General features: G+C 40.0%; 3 protein-coding genes across 8 annotated transcripts; 1 reads left to right on the top strand and 2 right to left on the bottom strand.

Moving 5' to 3' along the window:
- Positions 1–339: 339 nt before the first annotated feature.
- LOC127363690 (uncharacterized) lies at positions 340–14441 on the bottom strand. 6 transcript variants are annotated; one of them, XM_051400490.1, is made up of 6 exons: positions 14292–14433; positions 13125–13394; positions 11413–11708; positions 5638–6211; positions 1914–4288; positions 340–804 (listed from the first exon to the last, which is right to left on the bottom strand). In XM_051400490.1, the coding sequence occupies exons 5-6, from the start codon at positions 2619–2621 to the stop codon at positions 562–564; spliced, it is 951 nt and encodes a 316-aa protein (XP_051256450.1). In that variant the 5' UTR covers positions 2622–4288; positions 5638–6211; positions 11413–11708; positions 13125–13394; positions 14292–14433; the 3' UTR covers positions 340–561. The 6 variants fall into 6 exon arrangements, with proteins under 6 accessions (XP_051256450.1, XP_051256453.1, XP_051256448.1 ...); XM_051400493.1 differs by lacking the exon at positions 11413–11708 and having other exon boundaries at positions 340–795; positions 14292–14441; XM_051400488.1 differs by lacking the exon at positions 11413–11708.
- On the bottom strand, positions 8808–11063 carry LOC127363697 (uncharacterized). Its single transcript, XM_051400503.1, has 2 exons — positions 9434–11063; positions 8808–9344 (listed from the first exon to the last, which is right to left on the bottom strand). The coding sequence occupies exons 1-2, from the start codon at positions 9869–9871 to the stop codon at positions 9090–9092; spliced, it is 693 nt and encodes a 230-aa protein (XP_051256463.1). The 5' UTR covers positions 9872–11063; the 3' UTR covers positions 8808–9089.
- A 595-nt stretch (positions 14442–15036) lies between the features above and the next one.
- LOC127363535 (butyrophilin subfamily 3 member A2) lies at positions 15037–20072 on the top strand. The gene is made up of 6 exons (XM_051400084.1): positions 15037–15287; positions 16454–16789; positions 17316–17562; positions 17915–17979; positions 18678–18782; positions 19132–20072. The coding sequence occupies exons 1-6, from the start codon at positions 15236–15238 to the stop codon at positions 19620–19622; spliced, it is 1296 nt and encodes a 431-aa protein (XP_051256044.1). The 5' UTR covers positions 15037–15235; the 3' UTR covers positions 19623–20072.
- Positions 20073–20166: the final 94 nt, after the last annotated feature.

Raw genomic sequence — 20166 nt, 5'->3', positions numbered from 1 at the left:
AGCTGAGTGTAGTGGAATGTCCAAAGTGGACTACACCCTCGAATCAACAACTAAAATGTGACAAACCACGTTAGGCTACCCTGTACGTGACATTTTGGCCTAAAAGAATAATTCTCCTTTCTTTCAAAATGTCGCCACTCTTGTTTATTGGTAGTTCTACCTGATGCATACGACGAGTGTTACCAGAATTCATCAGTGTTCAGTTTTTAAATCAGGTTTTACATATTTCTTGGAGGTTATTTATGTTACAGATTTTCAATTCAAATGTTTTCACTTTATTTCATATTCCAGAGGATTCCTTCGTTTGTCAGGAAACAGGAAAACACGAACAACAGATGATCACTTTTTGGAAGTCAGAACTTTATTGGCAAGGAAACAGACAGCAAAGGGAAGTATTAAAAATAGAGTATATAATTGTGCAAATACAGGATTAATGTGTGGAATGCATAGTGTTAAAAGTTCTGACTCATTAATTTTTTCTAGTAAAGTTAATCCTAAAATTGCACAAGAGGTCAAAATAAATTATTCTTTTCATGGACCGATAATTTATCCACTGTCAGTTCATGAATGACCATTTGAGAAAGGCACTCCACGGGGTTCATTTCCATTAGTGTCCTTTTTGACAAATTCTATCTCCTCAGGTGTCGAAGGTCCACGTTGCACATTTGGTCTGCGGGATTTCAGACACAAACGAAGCCACAGACAAAAGAAGATGACTCCAAAGATGAAAAGCCCTACAATTGTTATTAGACCGGCAATGGTCCCAGCTCCAATCGCACACTCTTCAGGGGTTCCCTGCGTCGTCTACAGAGGAGAGAAGACAAAAAGGAAACAGACTTAAATTCACTGTGACACCGACATTTAACATGATTGTAAGCAGTTGGACTAACAGGTCTATAACACTAGAGCAGCCCCTCCCATGACCCCACACCCCCACCATTTAATAATACTTCATTTAAATCAGTCTCTGTGCAATAACCCTGTGACTCAACCAGCCACTGTGTAAACGAGTGTTTCAGTTTCAAACATAAATATCAATGAAAACACATCTGCACTGTACATACTGTCATATCCACCACCACAGGAATGTGCACTCTTGTCTTACTGTCTATGGATGTTATGGTTGTTATGTGCTATTTATACACACACACACACACACACACACACACACACACACACACACACACAGGCTGAAATGCACACTTCATGCACATGCAAAGGGGAGAGAGATGGTGGAGTGATGGGGCTGCAATGTTGCTCAGGAGGTGAAACTGGCACCTCTCCAGCTACCAGTCCACACTCCATATTTTGTGGTCTGTGGGACTGGTTTGATGACTGTGATGAAATGCTTTCCCCCTTGACAGGCCATTTAAAACAAATTATAATCTCAAACTTAAAATGAATAATAACCGCTGCAAGCTCACCAACAGTCACACATTGTGAGTATGACTTTGTTGTTTATTTGACATGGTATTGCTGCTCGAAGCTTTCTTAGAAAACCGTTTTCTAAGCATGCACCCTTTGAGTCACCACCTGGCTTTTGAGTTAGTAGTGCGCTGTCACTTGCCCTCACAGGACATAGACCAGAGGCATATCTGTATCCTACATGGTAGTTTATGTCTGTTAAGTTGCTGTCCTGTTTTTTTTTTTTTACAGATAAAAGAGATTCTGATATTTTGTTTGTCCAACTTTATTTCCAGCAAAAGTAGCGTCTCCTGTTTTATCCCTGAAAACACGTTGTTGCGTAACATTAATGACTAAACTATGTGACCATAAGCGTGCGAACCACAGGGGAGCCAGGGAGGAACTTTACATGAGCTCTTGACTTTGATTTTAGAAAATGTCTCTAAAGATATTGACAATGTACTTTTTTGCCATGCACAGTCAGTCCACTACCCCCCCCGAATACTCACAGTTACAGGTGGGGGTCTGCTGATGGTGTGATTGGGGATTTTCTTGTTGACCTTCATCATCACAGCAGCAGGGTCTCCTCTCGTTCCGGCTTTGTCGATGAAGCAGATGAACTGACCTTCATCCTCCAGATGGACCCGGTCCAAAGTCAGAGAGAAGTCTCCGGTCAGCTTCCAGTCAGCCGGTACAGAAACTCTTCCCTCATACCCTGTCCCATATCTGATCCCCCCGGAGGAAGGGTCCAGCTCACAGACCAGCTCTCCGTTTCTTTCCCATCTTAGAAGTTTCACGGCCACACTAGCAGAACGGCACAGGAACTCTACCGGCTCTCCCTCGGTCGCAGACAGCTTAAAGGGGGAAAAAACCTTCAGTTGGATGCGAGTAAGAACGCCGCCGCGGCAGGTGAACTCAAACAAGCCTTCGTCGTTGATGTTTACTCCGGTGAAGTTTAGAGATGACGGTGAAAGATGCTCCACCCGGTGTTTGAAATCTTTCCCTGCGAGCCAGACATCTTTAGCGCGCATGGCCACCGTCCGAGAGTTGTCTCCTGTCATCAGTTTGAAGTCTCCGTGCGCGCAGTTCTCGCTCGCAGTAAACGTAACTGTGTCTCCAAAGTTCGCAGAGATTCGTTTTCCAGAAGCAAAGCTGCCAAAAATGAGCAGGCTAGTTAAAAAGACCAACAGCAGCTGGAGGGGAAGAGTCCGCTCCATGGTCGATCGCTGAATGACGGTACAGGAGAGGAGTGCAGCCTCCTCGTACGGGGGGTGCGGCTGAGGCGGAGGAGGAGGGGTAAGGAGGGGTAAGGAGGGCGCGGAAACGAGCTGCCCAAGGCTCTTTCTTTTCTGTGCATCAACTTTTTTTTTTTTTTTTTAAATGCTTGCCTTTGTTACTATAATAACCGCAACCCTCACAGCACAGCACGGACAGTCATATCACCTGTCTCACAATTTCTTTGTAATGTTGATACAGAATGATTGCTTTATTCCCATTAAATGTACAAATTATGTCAATTTTAGAACATAACATTTTGTATATTGTTAATGTTTTTACACTGTTTATCTGTCTGATGTCAGCACTTCCTCAAAAAGGTAACCAGCAACCCCTTGTGTCAGACTCTGGCATTATTTATATGTGCTTTTAGTATTTAAAGGAGCAATAATGTAAGACACAGAGACCCTTTTCACTAATATGAGTATTTACACACATCATAAAAGTGACACCAACTACATAGATCACATTTTATCTTATCCTATCCTATCCTATAGGGACAAGTTCACATTTTGAGAACAGTTCCATTTGTTCTGTGTCTCTGGAGGGAGTTTCTCTTGGCCTTAGAGAGGCCTACACACCGGAGGGTTTAAAAGAAGCAGGTTTTTCTAAGGCAGGTAAGTCTGAGGAAAGATGCTTGTTCTTGAGTTGAAGTTAAGTTGCATTATGGGAAATGTACCAGAAAAACATTGCACGCCTCCGCCCCTCACTCTCCTCTTCTGCTGCTGAGACCCTCGTCCACGCTTTCATCACACCCAGAATTAAAGTCCTACTTCAGTTCATCCAGAACTTCACTGACCACCTCACCCCTGTCCTCCAGAACCTCCACTGGCTCCCTGTCCAACAACGGATCCAATTTAAAGTCCTTCTCCTCACTCACAAAGCCCTCCACAACCGGGCCCCCTCCTACACCTTGCAGACCTGCTCCATCACCACACTCCTGACTGTACTGATCCATACAACTTCAAATCACTGATCAAAACCCTCCTCTTCAGAACTGCTTTTAATGATGTTAACAACACATTATTGTTGACTGTTGTAGATATAGCTATAATTTCTTAGTGTGTTGTTTTAAGCTTTTTATTTTACGTTTAACTCATGTGAAGTGTCTTTGAGTTTCTTGAAAAGTGCTCTATAAATTTAATGTATTATTATTATTATTATTATGTAGGAGCCAGTGTTTGTCCAACTTGAACCCATACAAGGACCCAAAAGTCTGAATATCAGCCTCTGCTGCGTCAGTGTGGATCATTCTTGCTCAAATCTGTCTCTTCAACTTTATGAAAGTGAATCCCTGGAGTGTCTCTTTATTAACTATTTAGTAAACTGTACTCACCAACAATGGAGGGCGACTTCCTTTCATGATCCGGCTGTCCAGTTCAGAAACAAAAGAGTGGTAATATCCTGTGTCAGTGAAAGGTTTCCATTGCTCATTTAATCCTGAAAGAGACTTCCTGTAATATCCTGAATGTTAGGATCATCCTGTCCATGTACAAGGGTTGTAAAGAGTCTCCAGAGTTGACACACTGAGTGAGGGTCTTCTGTGGCAGGATGACGTCCTGTCCGACTACTTTAACTGGCTGGTGTGAGCTCATCTCTTCAATTTCTCCTGGGGGAAAAACAGACTTTGCATGAAGGACGACTGATTAGTCAGGTTGAATTAAAGATTTATGAATGTCTTATTACGGTAACTGCTGTACTCTAATATGATTTAGATTTAAATGTAAATGTAATTAATTAATTAAATATGTTAAGTAAAACCATTAATACACTCAAATGAACTGGGGTATTATTATTTTGTTCTGCGCCCGCAAGTCATCGCATTGAAATGCACATACTTTCGTTGTCATCCTTGTGTGTGCACATAGAGGTTACATAGTGCAACGTTATTTTAACCATTCATTTTCTATCGCTGTTGGCATCACATTTTAACAAAGCAATGGCAGCCACACACACACACACACACACACACACACACACACACACACACACAGCTTATGTTCCTGTCTTTCATCCACTTGATAACAAAGCCCAACCCAGGGCCTGGAGCACAAACACACGCAAACAAAGTCAGAAACAACTACCATAAAAATGATCATACAATCAGCCAAACCCGCTAGTCATGTGCAGAGGTTTGTGTGTTTTATTAATCATATCCCATCTGCATTCTTCCTCATGTCAAATGTCTACACTTTAATACACTCCAAAACTAGAAGAACAAGTTTTAGGGTGGAGTACCTGTTTAAATTAACTGAATCAGGAGCTCCGTTACAGAGCTTCTCTCTCTTGGTTGCCTGCTAATAGTGACTCTTTGACAAGTGCTCTGTTTGCTCAATAACACACGCACGCACACACACAGGCTAAAATATGATGCATCGTCCCTTTACATGTTACAGTGGCTTCACTTTGACCCGCTGTAACAATAAAAGAGGGTACAGCTCTGTCTTTTTACACTGAGTATTTTCACAGCCTATTTATATTTATTAGATATAGTCTTTGGTCACAAACGGGTTATGTGTAAGAATTTAGTGCAGTCATACTTTGGTTGTTCCCCCTGTTTACTTTGGTTGTAGAAAACTGTTTGGGGCTTGTTGGGCAAAATGGGCTTGGGCAGGCGATGACTCATGAATCATCTCATCTGGACTGCTGGACTGACTGCTCCATGTGCATGACAATTCCAACGTGTGTGTGTGTGTGTGTGTGTGTGTGTGTGTGTGTGTGTATATATATTTTGGGCCTAAATTCTTTTTCTTCTAATTTGCCTGATTATTTATCGACCAGGTTCCCCTTTAATTACGTATTTATTTGATCTAATTACACCGGGGGAAAAAAAGATTTTGAGAGGTAAAAAGTGTCAGATTGTTGGTAGGGACACTGTTAGGTTTTATTTCCTCTACACAGCCGCAATTTTACAGGTTTGGAGGCTGGATTATAAAACATTTGTATGGTTTTAAATACATCTCTAGGATGCGCTGGGATACATCATCAGTGATGTTCCTGGGGTCATCGGGGGTTTCGGGTCTCTCAGCATCAGACTGCCTCACTCAGGTGACCCATCCGGGGTTGGTCAAGGCCCAGATTGCATCCCAGCGGCACCAATCCACGGGCTCGCCCTCTTTATCCATCGTGTGGCTTTCTCTGCGGCTTTATGGAACTTATGACTCCCCTCTTAACAGCTCCGGTCACCCCTAGCCCTGACAGAGCTTTGCAGGTTGAACGCCCAGCAAACCCCCGGCAGCCCACCTCGATAGGTTCGCAGTGAGCCCGCCAGCCCCGGCTCCTGCACTCCTCCACCAGGTCTTGGTATTTCGATGTATTTTGCCTGCTTCCTCTCGTGTGCCTCCTCCATGTTCTCTTCCCATGGCACAGTCAGCTCCCACATGATCACCTGCTTGGTAGCATCTGAGTAGATGATCAAGTCTGGGCGATGTGTTCGGGGACCTTTAGTTGTTTTCCCAGGTCCACGCCTGACTTGGTCTGTGGTCGCGAGTGGGGCTTCTCTCCAGCCTTCAGGAAAGGGATGTTGTTCTTCCTGGGTAAAGTAAAATGAACAGTGAAAAAGACACTTGAGCACTTGCTGGGAAGTAAACACACACACACACACACACACACACACACACACACACACACACACACACACACACACACACACACACAAAGAGGGACATATACTCATCAAAATCTTAAATACTAAACACGCTGTCCTGAAGCGTGTCCAAAGTTACAGTAAGATTATGCACAGGTTCCAGGCATTAATGAGTCTCTCTCTTTCTGTCTGTCTCTCTCTGTTTCTCTCTCTCTCTCTCTCTCTCTCTCTCTCTCTCTATTTCTCTGTTCTCTCTGTTATCTTCCCTCTTACTGCTCAGATCTCAGTTTTGATTCAGTACATTGCTGTAATCTAACCGCAGATTTTTACGCCTTTTTACATAAACCTGGAGTAGCAGCCATTATCTCTAGTTATATACCCTCTCTCTCTCCTCATGCAGCCACAGTGACATTTTCTTAAGGCGGATGAAAAATACAGAGGTGTGAGTTTCATGTGGTTTCAGTGGTTACTTAAAGTAAGTGTGACCGCAATTTTTATTTTGCTGACAGAGAAAGAAAGAAGTGATTCAACAAGAGGTGTGGTAGTTTCCACTACAGCAATGTGACACAATTATTATTTTACAGTTTGTAATACGAAAATAATCTTCCAACATCTTCCCTAATCAGATATCACAGATCCTGCAGGGCAGATTGTATTGTTTGATCTATATCAGAGATATATAGATATCAGGTTCAAGTGAAGTCAGTCCAGCTTTTAGCCTAAAGCAGTTTATTTACACATGATGCAGAACTGAGGAGAGAGTACATTTACTGAAGTAGGCTGTAACTTTGAAGTACTTTACTCGAGTTGCTGTATTTCATTTATTCCTACGTTTAATGTTGCTTTAAAAATGTAGTCTAGTAGTTAGGTTTCTCTATTAAAACAACAAGGTGTCTTTCTGTTCCAGAGTCAAATGTCCTTGTTTGTTATCACTTATAGTAACTGGCTCCTCACATGGAAATGTACAGTTGCATCAGGGCCTCGTATTATCCTCAGGGTGTAAATAAGGAAGATAGTGGCAGAGTTCCTCACATTTGAGGTTGAGTAATGAGTGAGGCTGCTGACAGATAGGTGGTTTACCCAGGCTGCCTTCACTCTTTTGGCCATACTTTGGTTGTACTCAATACAAAAACTAATGTATCATCCTAAATGTAACAGAGGCGCCATAATAACAAGTTTAATTCACACCATTACCCACAATTACACCAACCAAGAAGAATTATTGTTATTGCATAAAGAAACAACTTACATGGGCGCCCGGTTAGCTCAGTGGGTAGAGCTGGCAACCCATGTACTGAGGCTGAGTCCTTGCTGCAGTGGCCCAGGGCTCGAGTCCGACCTGCAGCCCTTTGCTGCGTGTCATCCCCTCTCTCTGCCCCCCTTTCCTGTCTATCTTCAGCTGTATCTATCATAAAGGCAATAAAAGCCCCAAAAAATACTTTAAGAAACAACTTACTTACATTGTAAACACCAGTCTCAGGAGCGTCAATGAAAACACATCTGCACTGTACATATTTTCTAATGTCTTAATTGACGTTTAAAAGATCGTTTAGATCCTATCTTTATTCGATATCTTATCTCTCTGTAATGTACAGGTCCTGGAAGCGCACTGTTTTCATGCGTAGGCGGAACACATGACAGAAAATAAGGAGTTTATGTGGTTCTTTCGGTTCCAAATACAATAAATGTATCCTCCTGATCATTAACGAGGCTGAGTTGTGTTGTGGCGCACGGCCTTTGCCGGGGACAGGCCAGGAAAAGTTGGAAATGTTGGAAAGAAAAAAAGTTAAAAGTAAACACACACGCAGCTTCTACTGTCCCATAGCAGTATGTTGGAAAGACACAACGTTATTTGCATTCAATGACTCATCAAAACAATTGAAACAACTGTGTGTCTGTGCTGAGACTGAGGCAGAAAGAGAGAGAGATACATCTGATTAGTCAGGTTGAATTAAAGATTTATAACTCAATATTATCTATAACAGGTCACTTTAACGAGCAGTGTGACAACACGGTAACTGCTGTACTCTCATTTGATTTAGATTGAAATGTAAATGTAATTAATTGTATTTGTTTAGACCATTAATACACTCAAATAAACTGGGGTATTATTATTCTGTTCTCATAACATAAAGTCACAAGGGGGATTATATATTTAATATTAAATATGTATTTAAAAGCATTTTAAACTTGAATTAATATGTCGGTAACAGGTTACCTGTACATGTTGATTATATGTGAAATAAAATAGTTTGAGATTTTACAGCATACTTTACTACTTCATCCAAAAAGCTTTGAAAACTCTATTGTGAAACAACCAACTAACTCTTGTAACCAACTTTTATATCTATATTTATCTTAACGTTACACACTTTAAGTGCACTCTGTAGTTTTTATTATCGATATGTGCAATGTTCATTAACCACATAACCACAAAGGTGTATACATATAACTCAGATTTTACTATGTATATTATATCTTCTAGTTTATAGAATACACACACACACACACACACACAGACGAAAACATGAACAAAAGAGGATCACAGTTTTACAATTCTACATTTTATTGTCAGAGAAGCAGACAGATACAGTAGTTAGAACAACACTGTGCTGAGAGGGGGTGTCCCTTAGCTCACCTCACTGTCCCCATTTCCTGTCTGTCTTCAGCTGTCAAGGCAATATAAAAGGCCATAAAAAAAACAATAAGAAAAAAAGAGTTAGAGCTACAATGTGTGTGTACAGCGCGTTGATTGGTGGGAAGAATAGAAAGGCGCTATACATATCTACACATAGCCTATATACATATATACATATATACATGGTTATACATCAACAACCATTGGAGTTTGGCACTGAAGGTCCCCCATTAACCTGAGAACCAGGAGACCACCCCCAGGTAGAAGTGTCATCTCCACATCTGTCTGTCTTTCATCACCGGATCCAGGTGGAACTTTTGATCTGCAGGGTTTCAGGTACCAAACAACGAGGATGACTGCGACTGCTGCTGCGAGTGAAAGCACCACACCAACAATGATCCCAGTTCTCCTCCCTTCATCTTCAACGGGTCCCTGTGTGGACTGACAGACAATAAAAGGAAGTTAAATTCAGACCTGCTGACAGATACAGGTCTATAATGTGATCTCTGTAAGAAGGGAGGAATACTCACATTAACAGGTGGAGGTCTGAGGGAGGTCGGATTCAGCTTTATCCCTCCCGTCTCTCCCTCGGTCTCAGACAGGTTAAAGGCTGTAGAAACACTCAGGTGGATGTATGTGACAGGGTTATTGTCGCACATGAACTCGTACATTCCTTTCAGCTTGTTGTCTCTGAGGGTGACTCCGGTTAACTTGAGAGAAGATGAAGAAAGATGTTCAATCCGGTCTTTGTAATCCTCTCCTGGGGTCCAAACACCGTTAACGCGCGCTGCCACAGTCACAGTGATATCTTCTGTCATCAGTTTGAACTCTTTACCATCTGTGCAGTTATCACTGGCCGAAAACTCAACAGAGTCTCCCACGGGCGCCGTCACGCATTTATCCACCATACAACTCTTTACACTCACAGCAGCGAGTATAAAGCAGAGAAAGAGTAGAGCCGGTGCCATCGGTGTCAGTGCGGAGCGTCTTTACCGGTATGCAGGCTGAGAGTGAGAGGCGAGCAACGACCGGCTATTGCTGCTTATAGAGTTGATGACGCAGACCAAAGCGGACAAATCCGAGTGTGGACTGTGAATGTGAGAACATTCCCCTTGGCAGTGACGCCGCAACGAGCTGAAGGGGGCCCCCGAGGGACGGCTGATGTCAATGACAAAATAATGGACCTGCTTTAGACGCTGCAACGACAACGTATCGGAAATGCCCCGCACAGGGCCCTTTCCGGGTTGTCACTGTGTAAAGTGAATTCAGCCACTTTCTTCTAAACACATTCTTAGCCACACAATAAGTTAGTCCTTTGCTGCCAATGCCAATGATATATATTCTCCCAGAATAAAGCATTTGTTGTCAAATGTTAAAACTGATACCAGCATCAGTTCTGCTGTCAGTTTAAAGTCTAAACTGGTGCTAATTTTTATTTGGAATTATTTTTTTTAAATGTGAGCTGCTGGACGACTGAATTTCCCTTCAGCGATAAATAAAGTATATCCTATCCTATATATCCATACATTTTCTGCTATAGCCTAAATGTTACATTAAATAAAATGTTAACATGAAGCATTAAAGTTGTTACTGCAAATGGATGTTCATTAATTATTCCATACAGATCTCAAATGTTGTGTTTGTGTAGCATGCCCAGTTCTTTACTTTACTTTACTTTACACAAGCCAACCAAATACATTGTGCTCTTTTCTTTTTTCTTCCTCAAGGTGCTTTGTTGAAGTTTTTTGGCCCACAACAACAACAACAACAACAACAACAACAACAACAACAACAGCAGCAGCATCAACAGCAACAGCAACAGCAGACCTCTACAGGAGAGGCTCACAGGACTGGCACTGATTTCAATAGAAAGAGATGTTCGGAGGTCTTTAGATATGGAAGACATAATGGCTGCATTTGCAGAAGCCAAGGCAAGCAGCAGTTTTAAGAAAAAAAAGGCACTACTATTGGACTGTGGATATAGGACCACGGTGTCACAGCAAGTTTTAAGTTTGTTTGTTTTTTTGCTTGGTTGCATTTTTATCATTCTGAAAATTTTGTTTGTTTTTCGGTTATTTATATATTGTATGTAAAGTTTGCATTCAGATAGTTATGTTATTTATTATTTATTTTATATGTTAATTGTTTAATAAAAGATTTCTTTACTGATTCGTAGTCCTGATTCTGGGGGGCCCCATGGTCCTTCTTGCCTTGGGCCCCCAGGGGGTCTAGAAACGCCCCTGCTCAAAGGGATCACATGCGTTAAAGACCTGTTCCTGAATTTAACACAAACACACCCGTTTCATGTTGCTTTTAAAATGTCGTCTAGTAGTTAGGTTTCTCTATTAAAACAACAAGGTGTCTTTCTGTTCCAGAGTCAAATGTCCTTGTTTGTTATCACTTATAGTAACTGGCTCCTCACATGTGACCACTTGCTGTAAAACATTAGGCTGTCTGCAGTGATATTTCCCTGAACCTGACTGATCTTCATGATGAGCTGCACACATACCTTTTATGGAAATGTACAGTTGCATCAGGGCCTCATATTGTCCTCAGGGTGTAAATAAGGAAGATAGTGGCAGAGTGCCTCACATTTAAGATGGCGCAATGGTGAGGCTGCTGTTTACTTTCACTGTAGAAAACAGCTCGGGGCTTGTTGTTTAAACCACGTTTCTGGTTTCATACAGCCAGTCCCCAGCGCAACTCTTCTCATAGAAGAGATGCTATGGAAAGTTTAGGTCTCCATGAAATCACTTCACTTCAAGTAGGTAGTATTATTGCTACTGAATAATTCCAGTGTGTCACCTGGAATAGAGAGAGAGAGTTTTATTGTAACGCTGTATACACACATTATGTGTGTCTCATTAACCACATCTACAAAGGTGTACATATAAGTCAGATTACTATGTGTAAATGACCTTTAATACGGCCCAGCATACTTCAAGAAGTTGCTATTTCTTATTTGTATTAATCCTTTAAGAGTTGCAGTTGCTGCATCTCAGTCAGTCCTTCTGAGCTGAGTGGAAAGTTACCCACTGTGTGCGTCGACCAAGGTCAAAAGCAACTTAGTGAACACAAGTTAAGTCACTCTCTCTCTCATATATATATAAAATCAGTATAGTTACAGTTTGCAATAGCTTTCAACCATCCGTAAACTCTGAAAACAAACATACCGACATCAGTGATGTCAGCAGGTGTGATGTCACATCTTTCTTTTTAGGAAGTTGTTTTGTGTTAACATTGAACTCATTTAAATTTAAATAAATAGTTTAATAGTAAAAAATCTTTCTGTTTCCTTTCCTTCTTTAAGCACCCGGTTAATTAGTTGCACCTCTCTTCCCCTGGACCCCACAACTGAGGTCGTAACACTCTTACAGCAGGATACTTTCAGTGAGATTTAATGAGAGGGATTGTGTGTAATGTTGAATTCATGCTTTATTTTTATTAGGCTAAATGTAGGTGTACAAATAATGTCAATGGTAGCTTTCAGAAAATTATTGTTATTATTGTTTCTGAGTTTGATATACTGTCAGTGGTTTGATGGCAGTACTCCCTCATACAGCATATTAAAACCTAATAAATAGTTCCACCTAGTGGAGGTTTTGTCACAGTGTAGAGGATGAGAGCAGGCACAGAGTGAGTTTGTCTTTGAATGGTTGTGAGCAGGAACATATAATACAGAAGTCATATGGGACATTCATTATAACTGATTTATTACTGAAATGGTATATTATTGTGAATTATTTAGATTTTTTAAAGACACAGACACCAACTCAGGTGTATTTTTTCCAAGCCTTTTCACTAATGTGAATACACATCAAAGTGACACAACCCATATATATCATATATTATCTCACAGAGACACTCCACATAAACTCCATAAAGTTCAGATTCTGAGAACAGTTTCATATGTTCTGGTAGGAGCTTTCTAAAGTATGAAAATAAATCGTATTTTGGTCTTAGAGAGGCCTACAAACTGGAGGGTTTGAAAGAAGTTGGCATTTGGCAGGTCAGTCTGAGGGAAGTTGTTATTGATTTGCATTATGGGAAATGTAGGAGCCAGTGTTTGTCCAACTTGAACCCATACAAGGACCCAAAAGTCTGAATATCAGCCTCTGCTGCATCAGTTTGGATCATTGTTGTTCAAATCTGTCTCTCCAACTTTATGAAAGTGAATCACTGGAGTGTTTCTTTATTAACTATTAAGTAAACTGTACTCACCAACAACGGGGGGCCACATCCTTTCATGATCCGGCTCTCCAGTTCAGAAACAAAATGTGTAATATCCTTTTTCGGTGAAAGGTTTCCATTGCTCATTTAATCCTGAAAGAGACTTCCTGTAATATCCTGAATATTGGGATCATCCCGTCTGCGCACAGGGTTGTAAAGAGTCTCCAGAGTTCACACATTGAGTGAGGGTCTTCTGTGGCAGGATGACGTCCTGTCCGACTACTTTAACTGACTGGTGTGAGCTCATCTCTTCAGTTTCTCCTGGGGGAAAAACAGACTTTGCATGAAGGACGACTGTGACAGCACTCTAGTATCAATCTGGATATTAGTATGTCAGATTTGATTCCAGTTCATAACAGGGCTTTGTTTCCACAATTTCCTGTAAAGGCTTTTAGTCTATATTTCTAAACACACACTTCATTAACAAAATAATATATATTTTTTAAGATAAGATAAGATAAGATGTTCCTTCATTGATCCCCCTTCAGGAGAAATTCAAGATTAAATTAAAAAATAATAGAAAATAGACTATAAGACTATAAATAAAAGTATATACCCAATGCAATATTCAAGTAGTTTTAATTGTGTCTGTTTTGACAATCCTAATCTTAACAACTTTTTTTGTGGGTGAAGTGTGCTGCAGTTTAAATTCAGTTCAGTATTCTTTACAAAGGATTCATTATTATGTTCAGTAATGTACTGATGAGACTCCCTTTGGCCCCATCTAGTGGCAATACACTGCATTAAGTTTAATAGCCCTTCAGCCAGGCATTTTAGGGAGGATATAATAACCATGACTTTAAGTTCTCAGGCACCATCCCTGATTTCATGCGTAGAGTTTTAAATGTATATAATACTTAATTCAATACATTATACACATTTCCGCCCGGATCATTTTTCAGGCTCACAGATCTTTCTTGCTTAAATCCCTGATAAGTCATTAACTCCTCATATTCAACACCAAATTAAATAACTGACATCTTAATCACCATATATCATATTATTAGTAAGGTTATGTTTTTTTGCTTTCTTTGATCACCAGAGTTAAATCTGAGAAGGTTCAACTCTCTTCAAAGTACTGAGTTTGAAAGTGAAAGCAAAAGGGATTAAAACATCAACCATCGATGGCAAAAATCAATCAAAGAAAAATTAATTTACCTTTTGAGTCCAGTGAGGAGGAGAAGAAGAAGAAGAAGAAGAAGAAGAAGAAGATGATGATGATCACTTTGTGCCTCACTGATCGTTTGGGGCAAAGAGATGAACAGGACACTTTCACTTTTTGTGAAGAAAAAATAAACACAAAAAGGGAAGGTAGAGCTTTCAGTCTCTTTGTGTGGAAGCATTGTGCAATCCGGTGTTGTGGTTACAGCCACTGGGGACACGCCCCCGGTTACAGGATGGATGACAAGCATATCAGTGTATCCACCGGTTCATATTAATTGTCACATTATTGACTCAGGAGGACTTTTGTCAGGACCAGTAAGATTGGTCAGTGGTTTTTATTGGATAGGATTTCTGAAGATAAATCTATGAAAATGAAATTAGGAAGGTTAATTGGTCACGGTTAACTCCATTTTACCCACAATCTTGTCCCTTTAAAATAACACATGAAACACGTTAAAAGACAGAAAAATTCAAAAATGTGGAAAAAAAATTTCTCCAAATACTTACAAGTTCTCTACAAAGGGAACATAAATTGCATTATTTTTTTTTATCCAACAAAACATTTATCGTCTCTCAATTACCAAAAATAAAATCTACAAGGCTTTGTTAATAATAATAATAATAATAATAATAATAATAATAATAATAATAATAATAAAAAAAGAGATTAATAAAATTCATTCATTCAATTGAATGAGTAGGTAGGAGGCGGGGTGCGAGTGTGGGGGGACGAGGGCTGTGAGAGTGAAGCTGTTGAACCAACACTGCGCTCCTGCAGAGGAGGCTGCGCTCTGCGCTGCTCTATCAGGATCTACAGCTGAAAAAAAAGCCTTCAAAGTTTCATACAATCATTTTTTATTCTTTTTCTTTGTTTCAACCGCTGAGAGATCCCGTTTTTCGTTTCCTTTCTTCTGTTTTTAGTTTTGTTTGTTTGTGCCATGGACGTCCAGTTCTTCTTCCTCCTGGTTGCCACACTGCTGTCTTGCGCAGGTATGTGAGAGTTATTATGCGATGATACCGAGACCGTTTAAGTGTGGTATCTTGCCTGTGGATGTTTTATTTTAAACGGTTGAAACATAAAAGTATTTTTCCTTTTAGTGGAAATTTTAGAGAAGTTAGAAAAATGTTGTTATGGTGCTCAGTTTATTTTCTACAAAATGGTTCCTCTTATAGCACACAGTAATAACCAGTGTTGGGATAGTTAAAAAACTAATTTATTAATCTTTTCAAAAGTAATATTAATACTTTACTTATTACTCCCTGCCAGTAGTAATTAGTTACACTGTTTTACTACATTATTTCTCTTCGACTACCCAAAAAATTGGTAATTGTGCTCCTTCTCCACAAACTTCAGACTTATGACTAATATTATTAAGGTAAAGTATTTAGTTAGATTACTAGTTACTGGGAACATTTCTTTTACTGTACTTTATTACTGTAATATTATTACTGTAAAGTATTTAGTTAGATTACTAGTTACTGGGAACATTTCTTTTACTGTACTTTATTACTGTAATATTATTACTGGTAATGCCTTATTCAGTGGTATGTGTACACAAAATGGCAGTAAGAGAGTTATCTGAGTCTGGCCCAACATGGTGGACTACTAATGACACAGCAGATTTACATTGCCGTCATGATGCAAGAAAAAGAGAAGCAAAATCTTCTGCGCAGTTTGCACAACATCTTTGAGTTGTGATCAGTTCAAACAGGTTCCTGATTTTCAGCTGGAAGAGAAACTCGCCAACATGAAGTGATACGTCATGAAACTACGTCAATAGATTATATTTTGTTACAATGCTTTACTGCCAAAGGAGAGATAAAACCTGTTTTAACACGTTTTTTTGGGCCACTTATGGGTGGATGAGACAAACTGTAAACACTTCTTCACTGACTAGCTGCTAACTTTGTGTTTTGTGTTCCCACACGTCCTGGAAAAGCTGTAAATTTAGAGACTAGTTTTGCAATCATGGAAACACCTGGAAATTTATCAAAATGACCAAATATCCTGGAAATAATGTATGACACAGTGGAATAAGACCAGGTTTTGGTTAGGCACACATGCACATCAGAAGAGCAATTTATTGTTGATTTTTTTATAGGATTTGTTGACAATAAGAAAAATATAAATGTTCCACCATGTTTTGTGTTTTCAGCCTCAGAGGACGGTGTATCGGGGAAGATCCTGGCCTTTGATGGAGAATCGGTCATCCTGCCCTGCCTCATAGACGTCAGCGGCGACTTCCCTACAGTGGAGTGGTCCAAGGAAGGTCTGGATCGAGGCATCGCCTTCCTGTACCGCGATGGCTGTGAGACCCACGAGATGAAGAATCCGGTCTTCAGGTACAGAACAAACCTCTTCATGAATGAACTGATGAGGGGAAACATCTCGCTGAGGATTTCCAGCCTGCGGCTCTCTGATACAGGAACATACATCTGCAAGACCATCCTGAAGAAAGCCCAGAAGGTCGTTAGGGTGGAGCTCTTTGTTGGTACGTCCAATCAAATTGTAGTAGTCTATTTTTAAAGTCTCCTAAAAGTTGCCTGTTGCCTTTACACGTTACTATCTTGAAGTGCTGCACAGGTCTAATAGTTTATTACAGATTTTGCTCTCACAATCGTGGTCAGGTGTGGCTTTGTTAAATATGAAACTACAGCCAAGAGCCCGTTAGCGTACCTTAGCATGAAGAAGCAATGGGAAACAACTTGCAGCGTTCAGTGTAAAGGTAGTGAAATCTGTCAAGCATCACTGGCGGCTGGATGTAGCTACATATTTACCACAGAGATGTGAGAGTGGTATCAATTTTCTCATCCAACTCTCAAAACATTCCCAAAATGTACTATTCCTTTAATGTCTCCTGAGGCCTGGTTCACCCACATGATGTGTATGAAAGACTCTGTTCTTTTTGTCAAATATAGAACTTTGAAAATATTTCCTCTCTCACAAAGCCCAGATAATATTGTCCACATTGATAATAATAATAATAAAGTTGTATTGTATAATTCTTGGTTTTGTAGGAGCAGGTTCTGAGCCCAGACTCTCAGTTGTTCCAGCTTCCAGAGGAGGAGGAGGAGGAGGAGGAGGAGGAGGAGGAGGAGGAGTGACTCTGCAGTGTGAAGCAAACTGCTGGTTCCCGAAGCCTGAGGTAACATTTCTAGACCATCAGGGAAACAGCATCGGAGCTGAAGACCCAAAGACCAATCTGGATTCCAGGGGATGTTTCACCGTCACAAGGAGACTGACTGTGCAGGCTGACACCAACAGGTACAATTACAGTTTAATACTAAAGAAATTTAGTTTCCATATTTTATTCTGAGGTTTGCTTGATTCACCTCATCCAAGGGGAGTTGGAGAATTGTTTATTTAAAGTGACTACAGCCATGCAACTGGCTCTCTGAGGCTGTACTTTGGCACCACTGTGCTTTAAGCTAAATGCTAACATCGGCATGTTAACACACTCACAGTTGTCTGTTTGAATTCTGTGTCAAGCTGGTGAAAAAGAATTAAAAAAGAAAAAGAGTGACTCACCAACACTAATACAGTATTTTCCAGAAAACCCATCACACAATTAAAAACAAACTAAACTGAAACTTAAACTGATGTCTTTTCGTCACAGGATCATCTGCAGAGTTCATCAGCCTCGGATAAACCAAACGAGGGAAACAGAGATTTACATACCAGGTACGCCTGAGCTCCATCCACCTGTAACAATTTACATTCATGCTTTAAACGCCTGCCATTCTGTCAGCCACATACATTATTGTAATATTCAATACGCTATATTCTATATGCAGATTAAAAACAGTTACTTGTTTTATCAAATTTTGGGTTTTTTTCTGTCATAAATGGCAGTTGTTATTTTTTCCATTTTTGCCATATCTGTAGTGTTTCCATAAGTTTTGTAAGATAGAAAAAGAAAACACAGTTCATTCATTGCTAATTAATTTTCCAAATCTTCTTTACTTTTTAAAATGTAAAATTACTGAAAATGAAAAGAAAGTGTGTTTGCATATTTTGGTCATTATTATTTATGTTATAAAACTGAAAGGTTCAGATCTTATTTCACTCATTTGTGGGTTAATAACATACTGAGGATATTCTCGCTAAGATAATTACATCAAAAGTATAGCTGTACATACCTGAGTCTCTTTATGGAGGAGACTTCAGTGACTTATACATTCAGTGTGACAGCAGTTGTTTGTGTTCAGTTCTGAGTTTTGTCTAAAGTTGTGGCACTAAAAGAGCATACAGTGTGGGGCAGAAAGCAGCTCCTAATAATCTGACAACAAGTTATTCAGATGCTCTCTCTGTAGATGATATAATGTTTCTGAAATATCATATAATGAATCATTTCCACATAATCTTCATTATCATTTCAGCTGACTGCATGACGTCCTGCACTCTAACCACCAGCATCGCTGTTGTAGTAACTGTAGTTGTATGTGCATTGACTGCCTTCTTATGGAAGAAATGTGGCAACTCCGGTAAGTCAGTGGCACTTGTTCATGTTAAGCAGCTGTTAGGTCTCAAAATTTACCATCACCTTCTTCAGCCAAATATCCTAAAGAAACAGATACGTGTAGAATATTTGTTATGATTGCATCTTTTTGCATTATATTGACGCAATATACATCAAACACCTTCCCTTTGAACTCTTTGTCCCCAGTCTGTAGTTGTTGTATGATTTTTACAGGAATAATAAGGACACAGGAAGTATCAAGTTTAACAGCAAACATTAGGAGTGATAGGTTAATGTTTCGGTTCTTTTTATAGTAAAGTTGAAATGTCAGGTGAAGCAGGTGCTAACAGAACATATATTTTGTATTCACACAGTGTGCGGACGAAAATTGCCACCGTCCGTCCCTCATGACAAAGATGAGATCATCCGCCAACTAACTGAAGAACTCAGTGACCTCCGATCTAAGCAGAGTCCTGGTGTGTGCCAGCCTACGATTGATAACAGTCCTTCCAGATCCTCACCAGACATTTCAAAACCCATTAACCAACATTCACACGTGTTTCCCCAAGAGAACAACCAAAACCCAGCTGTCTCAATCAGCAACAAAGATTCAAAACCTGGAGTCTCAGTACAAAGTCCAGCACCGGGCCCCCCTGAGGCTACTCTTTTGACAGATAATCCTGCCGTGTCGCCCACTTCTTGTTTAGCCACAACTTCTGATCAAAACCACGTTGGCCGTTCGCTGAGCCTGTCTCAGCCTCGTACGAACAGTGCCAGGCTCCAACGTAGGTACACCATTGCAGCCACGTCTAACCGCTTCAGTGCTCTGGAGAATCTAACTGAAGATTCTGAGCCCTTGCTGTAATGAGAACAGAGCAGAAATGTGATCAGGTGGAACTAAAATCTGACGTGAACCACTTACAGCTGTAAGTTGGACGGGAGTTTGGTTGGTTTTTATCCTAAAAAGTTGGCATTACAGATGTTTAGAAAATGTTTGGTACCCATAAGCCATTAAAACTTGAGTGGTCAGGGGTTGATAGCAAAGGTATATATAAATGATATCACGTTTTCACCAGTCTCTATACACTTAAATGGATTCGGGTTTTTTTCTTTTTTCAAATTATGTTACTGTGAATTTCTATACTTATTCTGCCTGTTAAGTGCATAACGTTGATTTCAAACAGATCACATGTATGTTAAAGCACTTATGATTTGATGGGTGGGGTTGTTTATAGTTGTTCCTTTTATTAAGTTGATCCATCAGCATTCATTGTTTTAGAAGTAAATTCTACATTAAAACTACAAATGCATATGATCTGCCATTTTCTTTCATTTCATTAATTTCATTCTTACACCACATTATATTCAAAACTTTTCTTTTGTCATATATTCATTTATTATTTCAATCA

This window comes from Dicentrarchus labrax, unplaced genomic scaffold (genome assembly GCF_905237075.1).
Source record: "Dicentrarchus labrax unplaced genomic scaffold, dlabrax2021, whole genome shotgun sequence".
NCBI classification, from domain to species: domain Eukaryota; kingdom Metazoa; phylum Chordata; class Actinopteri; family Moronidae; genus Dicentrarchus; species Dicentrarchus labrax.
The sequence above is the reverse complement of the archived record's forward strand: the minus strand, read 5'-3'. Positions and strand labels throughout refer to the sequence as shown.

What these genes read in the sequence shown, in the direction of transcription:
- LOC127363690 (XM_051400490.1), bottom strand. Translation starts at nt 2,621, where the DNA reads ATGGAGCGGACTCTTCCCCTCCAGCTGCTGTTGGTCTTTTTAACTAGC. An exon ending in GCAGACCCCCACCTGTAACT is followed by an intron (nt 805 to 1,913) that starts GTGAGTATTCGG and finishes TCTCCTCTGTAG; the next exon opens with ACGACGCAGGGAACCCCTGA.
- LOC127363697 (XM_051400503.1), bottom strand. Translation starts at nt 9,871, where the DNA reads ATGGCACCGGCTCTACTCTTTCTCTGCTTTATACTCGCTGCTGTGAGT. An exon ending in TCAGACCTCCACCTGTTAAT is followed by an intron (nt 9,345 to 9,433) that starts GTGAGTATTCCT and finishes ATTGTCTGTCAG; the next exon opens with TCCACACAGGGACCCGTTGA.
- LOC127363535 (XM_051400084.1), top strand. Translation starts at nt 15,236, where the DNA reads ATGGACGTCCAGTTCTTCTTCCTCCTGGTTGCCACACTGCTGTCTTGC. An exon ending in CACACTGCTGTCTTGCGCAG is followed by an intron (nt 15,288 to 16,453) that starts GTATGTGAGAGT and finishes TTGTGTTTTCAG; the next exon opens with CCTCAGAGGACGGTGTATCG. An exon ending in GAAGAAATGTGGCAACTCCG is followed by an intron (nt 18,783 to 19,131) that starts GTAAGTCAGTGG and finishes GTATTCACACAG; the next exon opens with TGTGCGGACGAAAATTGCCA.